At 36.3% G+C, this 13,066-nt stretch overlaps 1 protein-coding gene across 2 annotated transcripts in view; it reads right to left on the minus strand.

Annotated features, from left to right (window-relative positions):
* The window catches only part of LOC107691639 (homeobox protein PKNOX2-like), a 66,097-nt gene that overhangs the window by 5,962 nt on the left and 47,069 nt on the right, over window positions 1-13,066 (minus strand). For both annotated transcript variants that reach the window (XM_016490365.1, XM_016490366.1), the window contains exons 5-6: window positions 2,829-3,000; window positions 887-1,072 (exon numbers count right to left, since the gene is read on the minus strand). In XM_016490365.1, coding sequence (XP_016345851.1) covers window positions 887-1,072; window positions 2,829-3,000 — 358 coding nt within the window. The remainder of the gene's footprint in view (window positions 1-886; window positions 1,073-2,828; window positions 3,001-13,066) is intronic.

Genomic DNA, 13,066 nt, shown 5'->3' on the forward strand with positions numbered 1-13,066 from the left:
GTTAGTGTCCACATTTCAATTTCTTGCGAAAAGAAATTTGGTAGGCTGCCAATTTAACACGTTAGTTTAGTATGATTAAAAAATAATTAATAGTTTAAAAAAAAAACTATTTAAATATATGTATAAAAAATAACACAATAAAAATGTCCACAATTAATTATGCCTGTTTAGTATGTGTAAAAAATAATGAATTGTTAAATATATATTTATATATATATATATATAACCCGATAAAAATAAACACAATTATATATATTTAAATATTTGTGCTGCTTAATATTTTTGTGATACATTTTTTCAGGATTCTATGATGAATACAACATTCAAAAGAACAACATTTATTTGAAAGAAATCTTTTGTAACATTAGAAATGTCTTTACTGTTACTGTCTTTTGATCAATTTAATGTATCATTAGTAAAATCTAACTTCTTAAACTTAATCTTACTGACCTCAAACTTTTGAACGGTAATGTATATTATTAATTCTGATTAATTTGGTCATTTGATGGGCATTTTAATTTCATTACAATCGACTGACTGCTCTAGATGAAACGTCCAAAAAAAGTGTGTACTTTAAGTCTTCTCACGCAGAGGTCAGCAAAGTTCAGCAGGAACAGCGAGATCGACTGACTGCTCTAGATGAAACGTCCAAAAAAAGTGTGTACTTTAAGTCTTCTCACGCAGAGGTCAGCAAAGTTCAGCAAGAACACAGCGAGGGCAAGCCAGATGTGACCTTTTGCATCCCCGGGAGAGGAGCTTGTGTTCGTGCAAGTGTAAATGTTACTGGCGTGAGAGTGTGTGCATTCATATGACACTGTGTTTATGTGTTAGAAACAACCTTTAGCCTTCAGACTGAAGGTCTAGGGAAATTGTATTTGTGAGTGACCTGCTGCAGGCCAAGATTGGTCTGTGATGGTGAATACGGGCCGCCCAGGTCGTTCCGTAGCAGATTGTCACTGTGCATCTTGGTCTTGAGGCAGGTGATGTAACGGTTGCAGAAGTCTTTACAGAGCTCGTTCACCTTCTCCAGCTCCAGCAGGTGGATCCGCAACACCTGGATCGCCTTCACCATCTACATCAACACAAAAGTAGATACAGGAATCAGTTTATGACAAATTCTTGCATTAGAGTGGTCTAAACCAATGCTATTTTAGTATTATTTATATTATTATAGTATCTATGCCTATTTTGAATATTTACCATTTTCATTTTAAATGTAAACATTTTTGTTATGTGCTTTTGTCATTTTAATCAGCTTTTTAAATATATTCATATTTAGCTTCAGTTTATTATTATTTCAGTTTTAGTTTTACCAATTTTAGCACTTCAACTTATTTCAGGTAGTTGCCAAGGCAAGGCAAAGTTTTTAAGTTTTATTTCTAATATTTATATTTTATTTTATTTCAGCTTTATTTAAATTACCAGAAACTATTTTTAGTAGTTTTAATGATAATTAACAATATCAAGACTGGCCACAATAATTTTGCAAGATGCCAGCAATAAAAATGAAATTAAAGATACAACATCAAAACGAGCAAAGTGAGAAAATACAGTCAGTACAATACCCATTGGCATTTAAAATAAAGAAATAATCAAACAAATACATAAATAAATAAATACATAAATAAAAGGATAATAATGCATACATTTCAATGTCATTGTTACAGGTAATAATTTTTAAAGATATTATTTTACATTATTATTTTTTTTTATCAGGTCCTCAAACTAAGCTATAATATGAACTCTGAAGACCTATATACTGTATTGTGCACCTTTTGTTAAATGTTCATAGTGCTTTTTTACCATTCACTGTATGAAAAAGAGCAGCCAGGACATTCTGGAAAATAACTCAATTCATGGAAGAAAGAATATTATATGGATCTGAAACTACATTAGTGTGATTAAATAAAAAAATCCATTGTAAGTGAATTATTCCTTTAAATAAACTACAATCACTTCACTAAAAAGAAAAGCAGAAGTGTTTTTCTCACTTTTTTCCCACAGTTTTTGAGGTTCCCTAGCCAGCCCTCCCTGCCACTATTTGCCTACTTGCATTGTTAATGCTACAAACATTTTCGAGTTCTGCTGATACAGTTGGACGAGACTGAACTTTCTGTTCCAACTACCCATTCAAACATTCACAGTCCAAAGTCAGAACTCAAGGACGACCAAATGGGCTAAAAAATGCTTTGCCAAGGAGGAGATAAATCTGCCAATTACTGCAGCTCATTTAATCAGGGATCAGTGCCATCTCTCGGAGGTGAGAACGAAGCGCAGCGCGGGCGCTATAACTGTCGTGGTGAAGAGTTAGAGAACGGAAGACCCGTGTGTGACCAGTGTGTCGTAAAGCACACAGATGCAGAGTTAATTGACTGAGCAGTGCTAGTCGGCCGAGCGCCCCGGTAATGATGAACAGTGACCTTTTTCCTTCTCCTTCCCTTAATTTCTAATTACTGTTAACTGTCTTGCAGAGCAAGATGATGAGAGATGATGAATATGAGGGGGAGAGTTAAAGGAAACGAGAACAAAAGACGGAAAAAAGAGCAATGGACAAAGGGTGGGTGAGAGTCATTGTGACTAATACTTCTGACTTCTTATTTTCAACAAAATGTTATTTAATGTCGTATTTCTAGCCTGTTTTAATTATATTTGAATAATTAAAGTACCTTAAAAGATGTATAAAGTGCAAATATGCCAGCAGAGGGTAGTGCAGATGTTTAATTTAGATATAAAAGAAGTAAACAGGTTTTTAAGAGCAGGTAAAGAGCTGAAATTAGAAGAACGGCAAGTGATACAAATTAAGCAACAAGAGCCTGATGAGCGCTAACCAGGTTGTCTAGTTCAGGGTCCTCGCTGAAGAAAGGCTTGTGGTCCTGCTCTTGCTGGTGGACGAAGTTCTCAATGTCAACGTCAAAGCTGGCGGAGGTGATGCATTCTGATCCCTGCGTGGCTTGTTCGCACTTCTCAAACAGCAATGCCAGAAGAGGAAAAAGAGGATGCCTGCAGGACACAGAAAGAGATGGCAAACTATTATTATTTTTTATAGTATGCAGAATATGCAGTAAACTGTGCACAGTATGCAAATGTAAAAAGTCCCAAATGACTTGCCAAAATGAGAGCTGTACAACTACAGCACACTGTGTGAATTACTGCATCCCATAATGCCATGCGCTTGACATATCCTTTCAAAATCAAGTTTTTTTTTTTACATTCCCTCTTGACTCATTAATTGATCAAACAGCAATAAAAAAAATTTTTTTTACACACAATTGGAGTCAAAATTCAAAATAATGATTTACTTCCAAAGAGATAAATAGATTGCTATACTCAATAGACACAAGTCAACACATCTATGTCAACAGGTTGTGAAAACACTGTATAATACTACATTTTGAAATATGCACTACTGTTAAAAAATGATCAAAGACTTTTACATTGATACAAAACAATTCTATTTCAGATAAGGTTCAGATTTCTGTTTAACTTTCTATTCATGAAAGAAACCTGAAAGAAGTACAATAGTTTCAACAAACATATTAAGCAGCACAACTGTTTTCAACACTGATAATAATAAGACATATTTTTTTGAGAACCAAATCAGCATGTTAGAAAGATTTCATGTGACACTGAAGACTGGAGTAATGGCTCCTGAAAATTCAGCTTTTAACACATATTAAAATAGAACACACTTATTTTAAATTGTAATAATATTTCACAGTTTTTACTATATTTTTGATCAAATAAATGCATCCTTGGTGAGCATAAGAGACTTCTTTCAGAAACATTTTTTTTTTAAATTACCAACTCCAAACTTTTAAACGGTAGTGTATATCCTTTCAAACACCATAATGTTTCACATGATCTGTAGGATCAGTTCAGAGTATATACTGCACAGTATGTAATAAGCAGTATACCAGTATTTAATAAGTTAACCAGAAAATAACCAGTTTCTTTGCTTCAGGCAGGACAGATGACAATACCCAGCAGCTGAATATAATCTTTGTCATCTTCATCTGATTGTAGGCATAAGCTCCGTCTAAAGGTTTCTTCTAGCAAGTTGACATTTGTCATGTTAACAGCATTAACATTTCCTGTATCATCAGAGAATTCATATGTTTGCACTGGTTTAAGTCTGTCTAGAGAGAGGTTTCTGCTGAAGAGCAGACCTAATGAAAGCTAAAATTCACTCAGCTCAGCCTCTTGAAAGCTAAGTCTAGCCTGACATGCAGAACTCTGATTAAATTAATGTCCTATGCATCATATCCAGACACTACCAAAACTAAGGAGCAGTAAGATCATAAATTAAAATATTTTGGGGAATAATTATGTTGACAAAATTGCAGAATTGCTCAATAAAGATGGTTGTTTAGAAGTGGTTTAGTTCCCATTTGATGCTGTCATAGTAGTGATCCTGATTGCATTGATACCATATAAATGTCACTGTGTTTTGGAACAATATTTCCACCTTGAAAAAATAAGTCATATTATTTGTATATATGTGTATAAATTTGGGGTGGGTAAGATTTTCAGGTTGTTATAAAAAGTATCTGTATGCTCACCAAGGCTGCATTTATTTAAGTGAAAAATACAGTACAAACACACTGAAAAAAATGTTTCATTCATCCAATTAAAAAAATGTAGGGTAATGATTCACATCTATATTTGAGCCAATGAAAAATAAATAACTTGCCCTAAATCTTTTTTAATGGATGAATGAAACATTTTTTTCAGTGCAGTAATATTGTTTTATTTTAATATGTTTTAAAAAGTCATTACGCCAGTACACAGTGTCACATGATCCTTTAGAAATTATTCTAATATGTCAATTTGGTGTTTATTATCAATGTTAACAGTTGTGGTGCTTAAAATGTAGCATTGAAACAATTATTTGAATTATTTTGTAAGAATGTAAGAGTTGTTACTGTCACTTTTGATCAATTTAATGTGTCCTTGGTGAAAAGTGTGGGGAAAAAAGTACAGAAAAATCTTTAATCACAAATAACAATTCCTGGTTCATTTTGAATATGTTCAATGAGGGAATCAGTTGCAAACTCAGTAATGACACTGAATAATTCACTGAATGAGTGAATCTGATTCAAACAATATAACTTATCAAAACCTTTCTGAAATCTTTTTAATTGACTCTTTTTAATTGAAAAAAGATGCTGTTCATAAGAGTCATTCATTCACAAACTGACATGTTAGCTTGTGCTGTGTTTGTTGTTGCATGCAAGAAACACTGTCAAAATAGTATCCAAAGTAGTGCCCTAACCTATCCGATCCTATGTGTGTTTCTGTGTAGATGTGTTGTTTTTTTCCTTGCGGAGCATGTTTGAGAGACTGAGAGAGGCTTTGAGACTGGGTGAGGGGCCCAGGCTCCGGCTGTAACCCACCACTCTCATTTGCAGCCTTTAATAGCTGGCTATATTAGACTCTAATCTGCCTGATTCCAATTTAATGCCGCTCCCTCCAGCTGACGTGACAGGAATACTAAACAGGCTCACAGTGCTGAGCAGCGAGGTGATCTGCGCTCCCTCCGGGCTCGTCCCGCTCCCCTCTGCCGTGCCAGCCCCTCTTCCTCTCTCCCCTCCCCAGTCACACTAAATCCTGGAGGGCATGGCTGGGTTATCTCTCCCCCTTCTCTCTCTTCGCAGGTCTGGATCATAACCCGGACACAGCCCTAAAGGCCCAAAGCCAAAGGATGCTATCAATTTAGCTCTCAGAGGATTTGGCAAGTAGGCTGAGGAACAAACTACCCAGATATTAGAAATTAGAGCATAAAATCGAATTGGAAAGTTAAGCCACAAGGTACAGGTTCATCCGAACACTCACATTCCCTGGAGTGAGTCTAATGATGCTGCATTATCTTCATGAGGAGGTTATATTTCATAACATTCATCTGCAGCAGAAACTATGCGCGTTTTTTGGAAACTTCAGTCATGTCTTGTATGCAGATGCGATGATGGACCTGAAGCAGCTCTTATTCTGAACATAACATTTCTGACTGCATTATTTCAGACAACATGCCAATCGCAGTAAAATCTTTGTTACTAAAGATGGCCAGAACACTTACAGCAATTACTCTCTAAACTAATTGCCTCAGTTGTTTCAAAAGCTAAATGAGGTTGGGAAAACTCTTAAATGTAATCTGATCTCTCTGAGCAACTCCAGACTTTTACATCTCTTCATCTACACTTTCTGGATGAGGCCGTGTGACGCAAAATGCTGAGCTAATCGGTTAATCTTACAAAATGGGCTAGTTTAAATGAAACATTTAATGCTATTTGTCTTTAACCTTTAGTTATCATCTCTCAACTCTTTCGGGAAAGATTGTCCAGACTGCCATCCCTCAAAGGTGAAAGAATGGGCTCATATAATTGTAAGCAGAGGGGCCATTAAAAGGACTTTTACATTTTATGATAGGCAAACAGTTGTTATGAAGTACTAATGTCATTAAACACTAAAACCAAACTTTAGCCACTTTGAATTCACTCATCAGATAATACAGACAGTGGAAACTAGTGTACTAGTGTAATTAAAATCACAAACAAATAATTCCTAAGAGCAGGTTCTTGCAATTAATACAGTTTGGTTCTTATTGACTTCCAATGTATGGACTGAAATACAATGGAAGTTAATGGAAATGTTCTTGATTTTTATTTCCTGCAGAGGAAAGAAAGTCATATGGGTTTGGAAAGACATGAGGGTGAGTAAATAATGACAGAATTTTTATTTTTGGATGGACTACCCCTTTAAGGTTTGAGAAAACAAACAAAACACATAAAAAATAAAAAAAAACTTCAGCCACTTTGAATTCAGGACCACTCATCAGATAATCCAAATCATGACACGTGTTCCTTCAACATCTTTTTCTCTTTGCTAGCTAAGCATAAAAACAGACTATTGTATTTCCATTCACAAACAAATGATTTGTATGAGCAAGTTCTTGTAATGAAAAGACTTGCAAACTAAAGAGTTGTCTAATTGAATCAACGAATCTGTCAGAGTAGTAAGTGAATTAACACCTGAATCACTTACTGAAATGCAGTATGGCTTCAAAATAAATAGAGAACTGGGTAATTTGGTTTTAAATTAAGTTTTAAATTATGAATGAAAAAAGTTTCAAAAACAAACAGACCAGTAGTTCAATTCACAAACAAATGACCTATGAGCAGGTGGTTTTAATGAAACAAAACTTTGATGAAGACTCACAAACTCCAATAAATGTGTATATAATTAAAAAAAAAAAAAAAAAAAGGTTTAGCCACTTTGAATTCAGGACCACTCATCAGATCATTTAATCATGACATCTTTTTTTCTACATACTTAAAACAATTCAATTCACAGTTCAATTCACAAACAAATTATTTGTATGAGTAGGTTCTTGTAATGAAATGAATTGGTCAAAAATAATTTGTGGTAACCAAATTACCGTCCGGCTCACTTACTGAACTGCAATTCCACATCAAAACAAACAGAGAACTGTGTACTTCAGCTTGTAGAAAATATGAAATGTAAATTATGAATGAAAAGGTTTTAAAAACAAACACACTAGTAGTGCAATTCACGGGTTCTTTTAATGAAATTAATAGTTAATGAAGACTTACAAACACGAGACTTAAAATAACCAATTGTGAACTTAAGGTTTGAAAAAACAAAAAAACTAAATTATAGAAAAATCTAAATGTGTAAAATTATGAATGAAAAAAGTTTTTAAAAAATGATGCTGGAAGCACTACATTTAAATAATCAGTTTATAATGGTAATTCTGCACTTTACATTGAGACATTCATCTCATCTAACACTGCGTCTGTACGCTCCTGAAACTACATGAGTACCTAGAGCTGGTAAGGTGCCAGAACAGTGAGACGTTATCTGCAGTGCAGAGGTCTCAGGACGGAGGGAGCTGGGGAACTATTAACCCATAAAAGTGTCATTTACTGAGATAAGAGTCAGCAGAACTGATCCAGCGAACTGACAAATAAAGTCAAACATGGTGTTTTTATTTCCATTCGACCAATACTAGGTTTCATAATGTCAGCTAATGAAAAACTTAAAGCTTAACCTAATTGGGTTTAACTGTTTTTTGATTTCAAGCTGAATTTGTCATGAATATTTCAGTGCAGCGGTCTCAAGCAAATAATTAAATATTTTCAGAGAAAATGAAAAGCACATCAAAGCAATTCTGAGTCCAAAAATAAAGCTGGACGTATTTTCATGCTAGCTCTAGCTGCATTTGTTTTGGTAGCGTGGTGGGCCACCCACGGGCTGCTGGGGAGATGGGGGTGTGCTCTCTGTGTGCTCACCCGGTATTTTTGCCATCCTAATCAGGGCGAGCCAGTGGCTGCTGCCTTTATTAAACCCAGTCTGGGGTGCCCTCACGCTGAGAGTGCTCACACACACACACACATTCACATGAACACACACTCCCTCCTCCAGGCTACATGTCTGGAGCTCAACCTTAACGGGGGCGAGCACACACACACACCACTCGCCATCAGGGTTTATATGGGACCCCTACTGCTGCATTTCAATGAGTGGCGGTGCTCTTTTTCAACACTGTTTTTACCGCTCTCTCTTTCACTTGTGTGGTAAAGGCTAGCTGCGCCCTGTTGTTATACACAGCTGGCTCTTATCATTGGACCACAGGTGTGAATTTAGAGGTTAAATACAGAGATGCCACATAAAAGTAATCAAAAAGAAAAAAAAATTGTAGCTGCTAAGGTGTTCAAATTGGTTTGTGTTGCTATGTAGTTGCTAGTGTGTTGCTGGCGTGTAGTTTCTAGAGCATTGGTATGTAGTTGCCAGGGTGTTGCTATATGGTTGGTAAGGGGTTCTGAGTAGTTTTAGAGTGTTTCTATGTGGTTGCAAGGGTACTGCAACTGTGTGTGGTTGCTAGGCTGGGGTGCTTTTCCCAAATGCATCTTTAGCTAACTATGGTCGCAAGTTCCATTGAAGTCTATTGGTAACGATGGAATGTAGGGTGTAGGGTGTTGCTATGAAGTTGCTACGGTGTCCTAGGTAGGTTGTAAAACATTGGTATGTAGTTGCCAAGATGTTGCTTTATGGTTGCTAGAGGGTTCTGACTAGTTTTTCGACTGTTGCTATGTGTTTGCTAGGCTATTTTGTTTGGTTGCTAAGGCGTTACTACTGCATGTGGTTGCTAGACTGGTCTGGGTGGTCTGTAGGGTGTTGCTATGTGGTTGCTAGGGCTTTCTGTAGTTTCTAAGACATTGGTATGTGGTTGCCAGGATGTCGCTATAAGGTAACTACAGGGTTCTGTGTAGAGTGTAGTCTCGCGTTGCCTTCAGACTGATGGCAGAAGGTCTGGGAACCTTGGCCGCTTTGAATGGCAAGGACCGCTCAAGAGGCCATATGACTGACAGATAAAGCAACCAATCAGGTTTCGGTTTCGTCATGTTTAGGGGCGTGGAAATGTCCCCACAATAAAAGACCAGTGTGTAAAACTCTTAGAGGTATTTTAAAGATTCTATGCCACGAACTTTAAATATTTCACATACTTCCAGCAATTTAGTTGATCCTGATAAGTGATAAGTCACAATTGTAAACATGATAGCTTTCTTCTAACATGAGGGGGTTTGGAGTCACGGCATCTTTGTTTCCAGGCGGAACATTAAAGAACGCAACACACATGTCTCCCGGAAATCCTGTATAATTCAACCAATCAGACGACGACTTCAAAACTCCCGAAATGTTTCCAATTTTGTGTGCTGTATGCATCAGACGCTCAGCCAACGGTACGTGGGCGTGACATCTGAGGCTGAGACTAAGTAGAGTGTTGCTATGTGATTGCTAGGTTGTTTTGCATGGTTGCTAGGGCTCTGCTACTGTATGTGATTGCTAGGATAGTCTGGGTGATTTGTAAAGTGTTGCTATGTGGTTGCTAGGTTGATTCGGGTGTTTTTTGCCATGCAGTTAATATGGTGATCTAGGTGGTTTCCAGAGCGTTGCTACTGTATCAGGCTTTCTATGTGTTTGTTATGGTGTTCCGAGTAGTTGCTAGGGTGTTGGTATGTGGTTGCCAGTGTGTTGTTATACAGCTGCTATGGTTCTCAGTATTTCGGTGGTTGGGCTAGGGTCTTTTGTGTGATTTCTAGGGCACTGCTATTGTATGCATTTCTTGACTGGCCTGGATGCTTTGTAAAATGTTGTTATGTGGTTGCTAGGGTGTTTTGGCTGATTTTTTATAGTCCTGCTATACCGACCTGGGTGGTTGATAGGACATTGCAACTGTATGTAGTTTCTAGGCTGGTCAGGGTGTTTTTTAGATCATTGCTATGTGGTTGCTAAGGTGTTCTGGGTGGTTGCTAAGTCTCTATGAAATAATGTTCAAAAGTTATAGAGATTTGAGCAGCCCTGAGCAATAATATTGCCTTAGCAAACACCACTAACAAGTATTAGATTCATTCACAGAATTGAGTAGCTTCTGCTAACACGAACACACACGTTCAATCTTCAGAAAGTCAGTCTGTGAAGTTCAGAACACTCTGCACCCTGGAGACACAAGCCAGGATGAAACAGAATAAAACTCGACGTCTACGGTTTTAAATTGAGGAACAAAATCTTACTCAGATATAAATGTGCCCTCGGAGATTTCCTGAGATACTTTGAGTACTATTTACCATAATCTGCCAGTAACAATCTCAAATATACATCCTTTAGCCTCACACTCATGATCAGGACTGACTCGCTCTCAGGATGAATCCATGGCTCAGATAAGATGACTTCTTCTGTATGGTATAGAAATCTCAGCACCATTACTAAGAGAGAGAGAATCGTTAAGATGTTGGGCACCAAATGACTGTGAGAGCTTCCCAACAGCGAATGTAAACAGAATTTATGGTGCATTACAGCGGCTGGGGAGAACTGGCTCACCATTTCCTCTCTGGCTGTCAAATTAAAAGCACTCCTGTTGGGACTGATATGCGCTGCTGCTACTGCTGGGTCTACTAAAGCTGTTCTCTAACTCTTTCCTTTTCCTTTTCTTCTTTTCTGTTTCGTATTCCTTCTTTCTCTCTCTCTCTCTATATCTTCCGTCAGTCCAAGACACTTCTGATCTACTGGAGCTCAATGAAGACAGCATGACTGTGCACCATGAGACTGAAATCCAGTATCAATGCAAATCCACTCAGCATCCGCCAATCTGAGTCACGGCGAGAAGGGAAAGACACATATAAACCCCATTCAGAATTTCAATACCCTAATATAACCACACGTACGGGGGTCTGAACACTACACATAAACACAAATACTTCAAAAGATGGAGGCTGAGAGGCTCAAAGCATCAGGATAAAATTCTGTACACACAAAAAGTTTTTCAAAGAAATGTCTAAATTTGAAGGATTTAATATGGATTATAATGGACACAAATCATGAATATATTGATTACATTTGATTTGCTTGTAGTAAAAGTCTAATTTATTTAATTTTGATATTATAATAATTAGAGTTGATATTATAATTCATTTGCCTGAAGAATGAAGGATTGGAAAACATGTTAAAAGCCTGACTTTATATACATATGCCTAGTTTCATCAAACTTATCATTGTGGAATAGTGCTGTATTTTACACCCTCAGGAACTTTTTCGGATACATATTACAATTTCATTTCTTGGATGCTGGATTTTATTGGACCTAATTTTGGATATGTCACAAGTACCCCACAGGAAAGTGACCCCCTGCCACGTTTGTAATAAGAAGAGAAGGTCTCGGATGCTTTAAAAGAGAGTGTAGTAACTCGTTAAGATAATTACTGTATCGCACATTTATTCCACTGTTAATAATTAAGCAACGCACACCAGAGCATTGACTCCACAACTCAAACTCGCAATACCGGCAATTAGAGAAACGAGAGGTGCAGAAATAAACACCAACCTGCCAAACTGAATCAAAACAGTACATGACGATGCATTATAAACAAACAGATACATGAAACATTCTGCTCTGTTAAATACCCACAATAGTATTGGGGGTGAGATATCATATTGCTTTCTTCTCAACATAACAAATGCAGAGCAAATATACTGTTAAAAAATACACATTCATATTCAAAAGTATGGGGTCGGGAAGAAATTTTAATGCTCAGCAAGGTTGCATATATATATACTGTATGATCAAAAAAAAAAGAGTGGAAAACAGTAATATTGTGAAACATTATTACAATTTAAAATAACTGTTTTCTATTTAAATATATATAAAATGTCATTTATTCCTGTGATGGCAAAGCTGAATTTTCAGCAGCCATTACTCTAGTCTTCAGTGTCACATGATCCTTCAGAAATCATTTTAATATGCTGTTTTGATGTTCAAGAAACATTATTATCAATGTTGAAGACAGTCTTTGTGGAAAACATGGTACATTTTGATGAATGGAAAGTAAAAACAAAATAAAACAAAACAAAAAAAAAAGCATTTATTTAAAATAAATGCAAATGTTTTTTACTGTCTTCTCTGATCAATTTAATTAATTTAATGAAATTAATAATTTATTAAAAAAAAAAACTGACCCCAAACTTTTGAATGAAAATGTATAATGCAAATTTGGTAAATGAGCGAAGTGGAGGTGACAAACATTTTTATCCAAAGCTACTTATATTCACTTATACATTTTATCAGTACGTTTTTCCTGGGAATCAAACTCGTAACTTTGATGTTGCAAGCACCACACTCTACCAGACTGAAATGCCATCAAAGTCAGCTTCATGCTCTCCATTTATTTAGAAAAATAATGAATATATAAACAGTTTTGTCACCTTTTTTCTTGTTCTAACAATAGATTCAACATGTACGCATGGTTGCTTGGCTAATATAACATTGACTCTGCAATTATGAGAAATGCCTAAATTTGCATATATTATGAAACAACTAAATAAATACAAAGTAGCAAAATTTACATTTACTAAACAATACATTTCTTCTTTATACACAGTATACCTAAATTGCACTTATTGGATATTTGCACTTCAATTGCATTAGACACTTGACAGTACGAGATGTCAGGTTTAATACAAATCTCTTTGGTTTCTACCTCACCAGTGCTCTTTC

Source organism: Sinocyclocheilus anshuiensis, unplaced genomic scaffold, assembly GCF_001515605.1.
Source record: "Sinocyclocheilus anshuiensis isolate Anshui unplaced genomic scaffold, SAMN03320099.WGS_v1.1 scaffold186, whole genome shotgun sequence".
Taxonomy (NCBI): Eukaryota; Metazoa; Chordata; class Actinopteri; order Cypriniformes; family Cyprinidae; genus Sinocyclocheilus; species Sinocyclocheilus anshuiensis.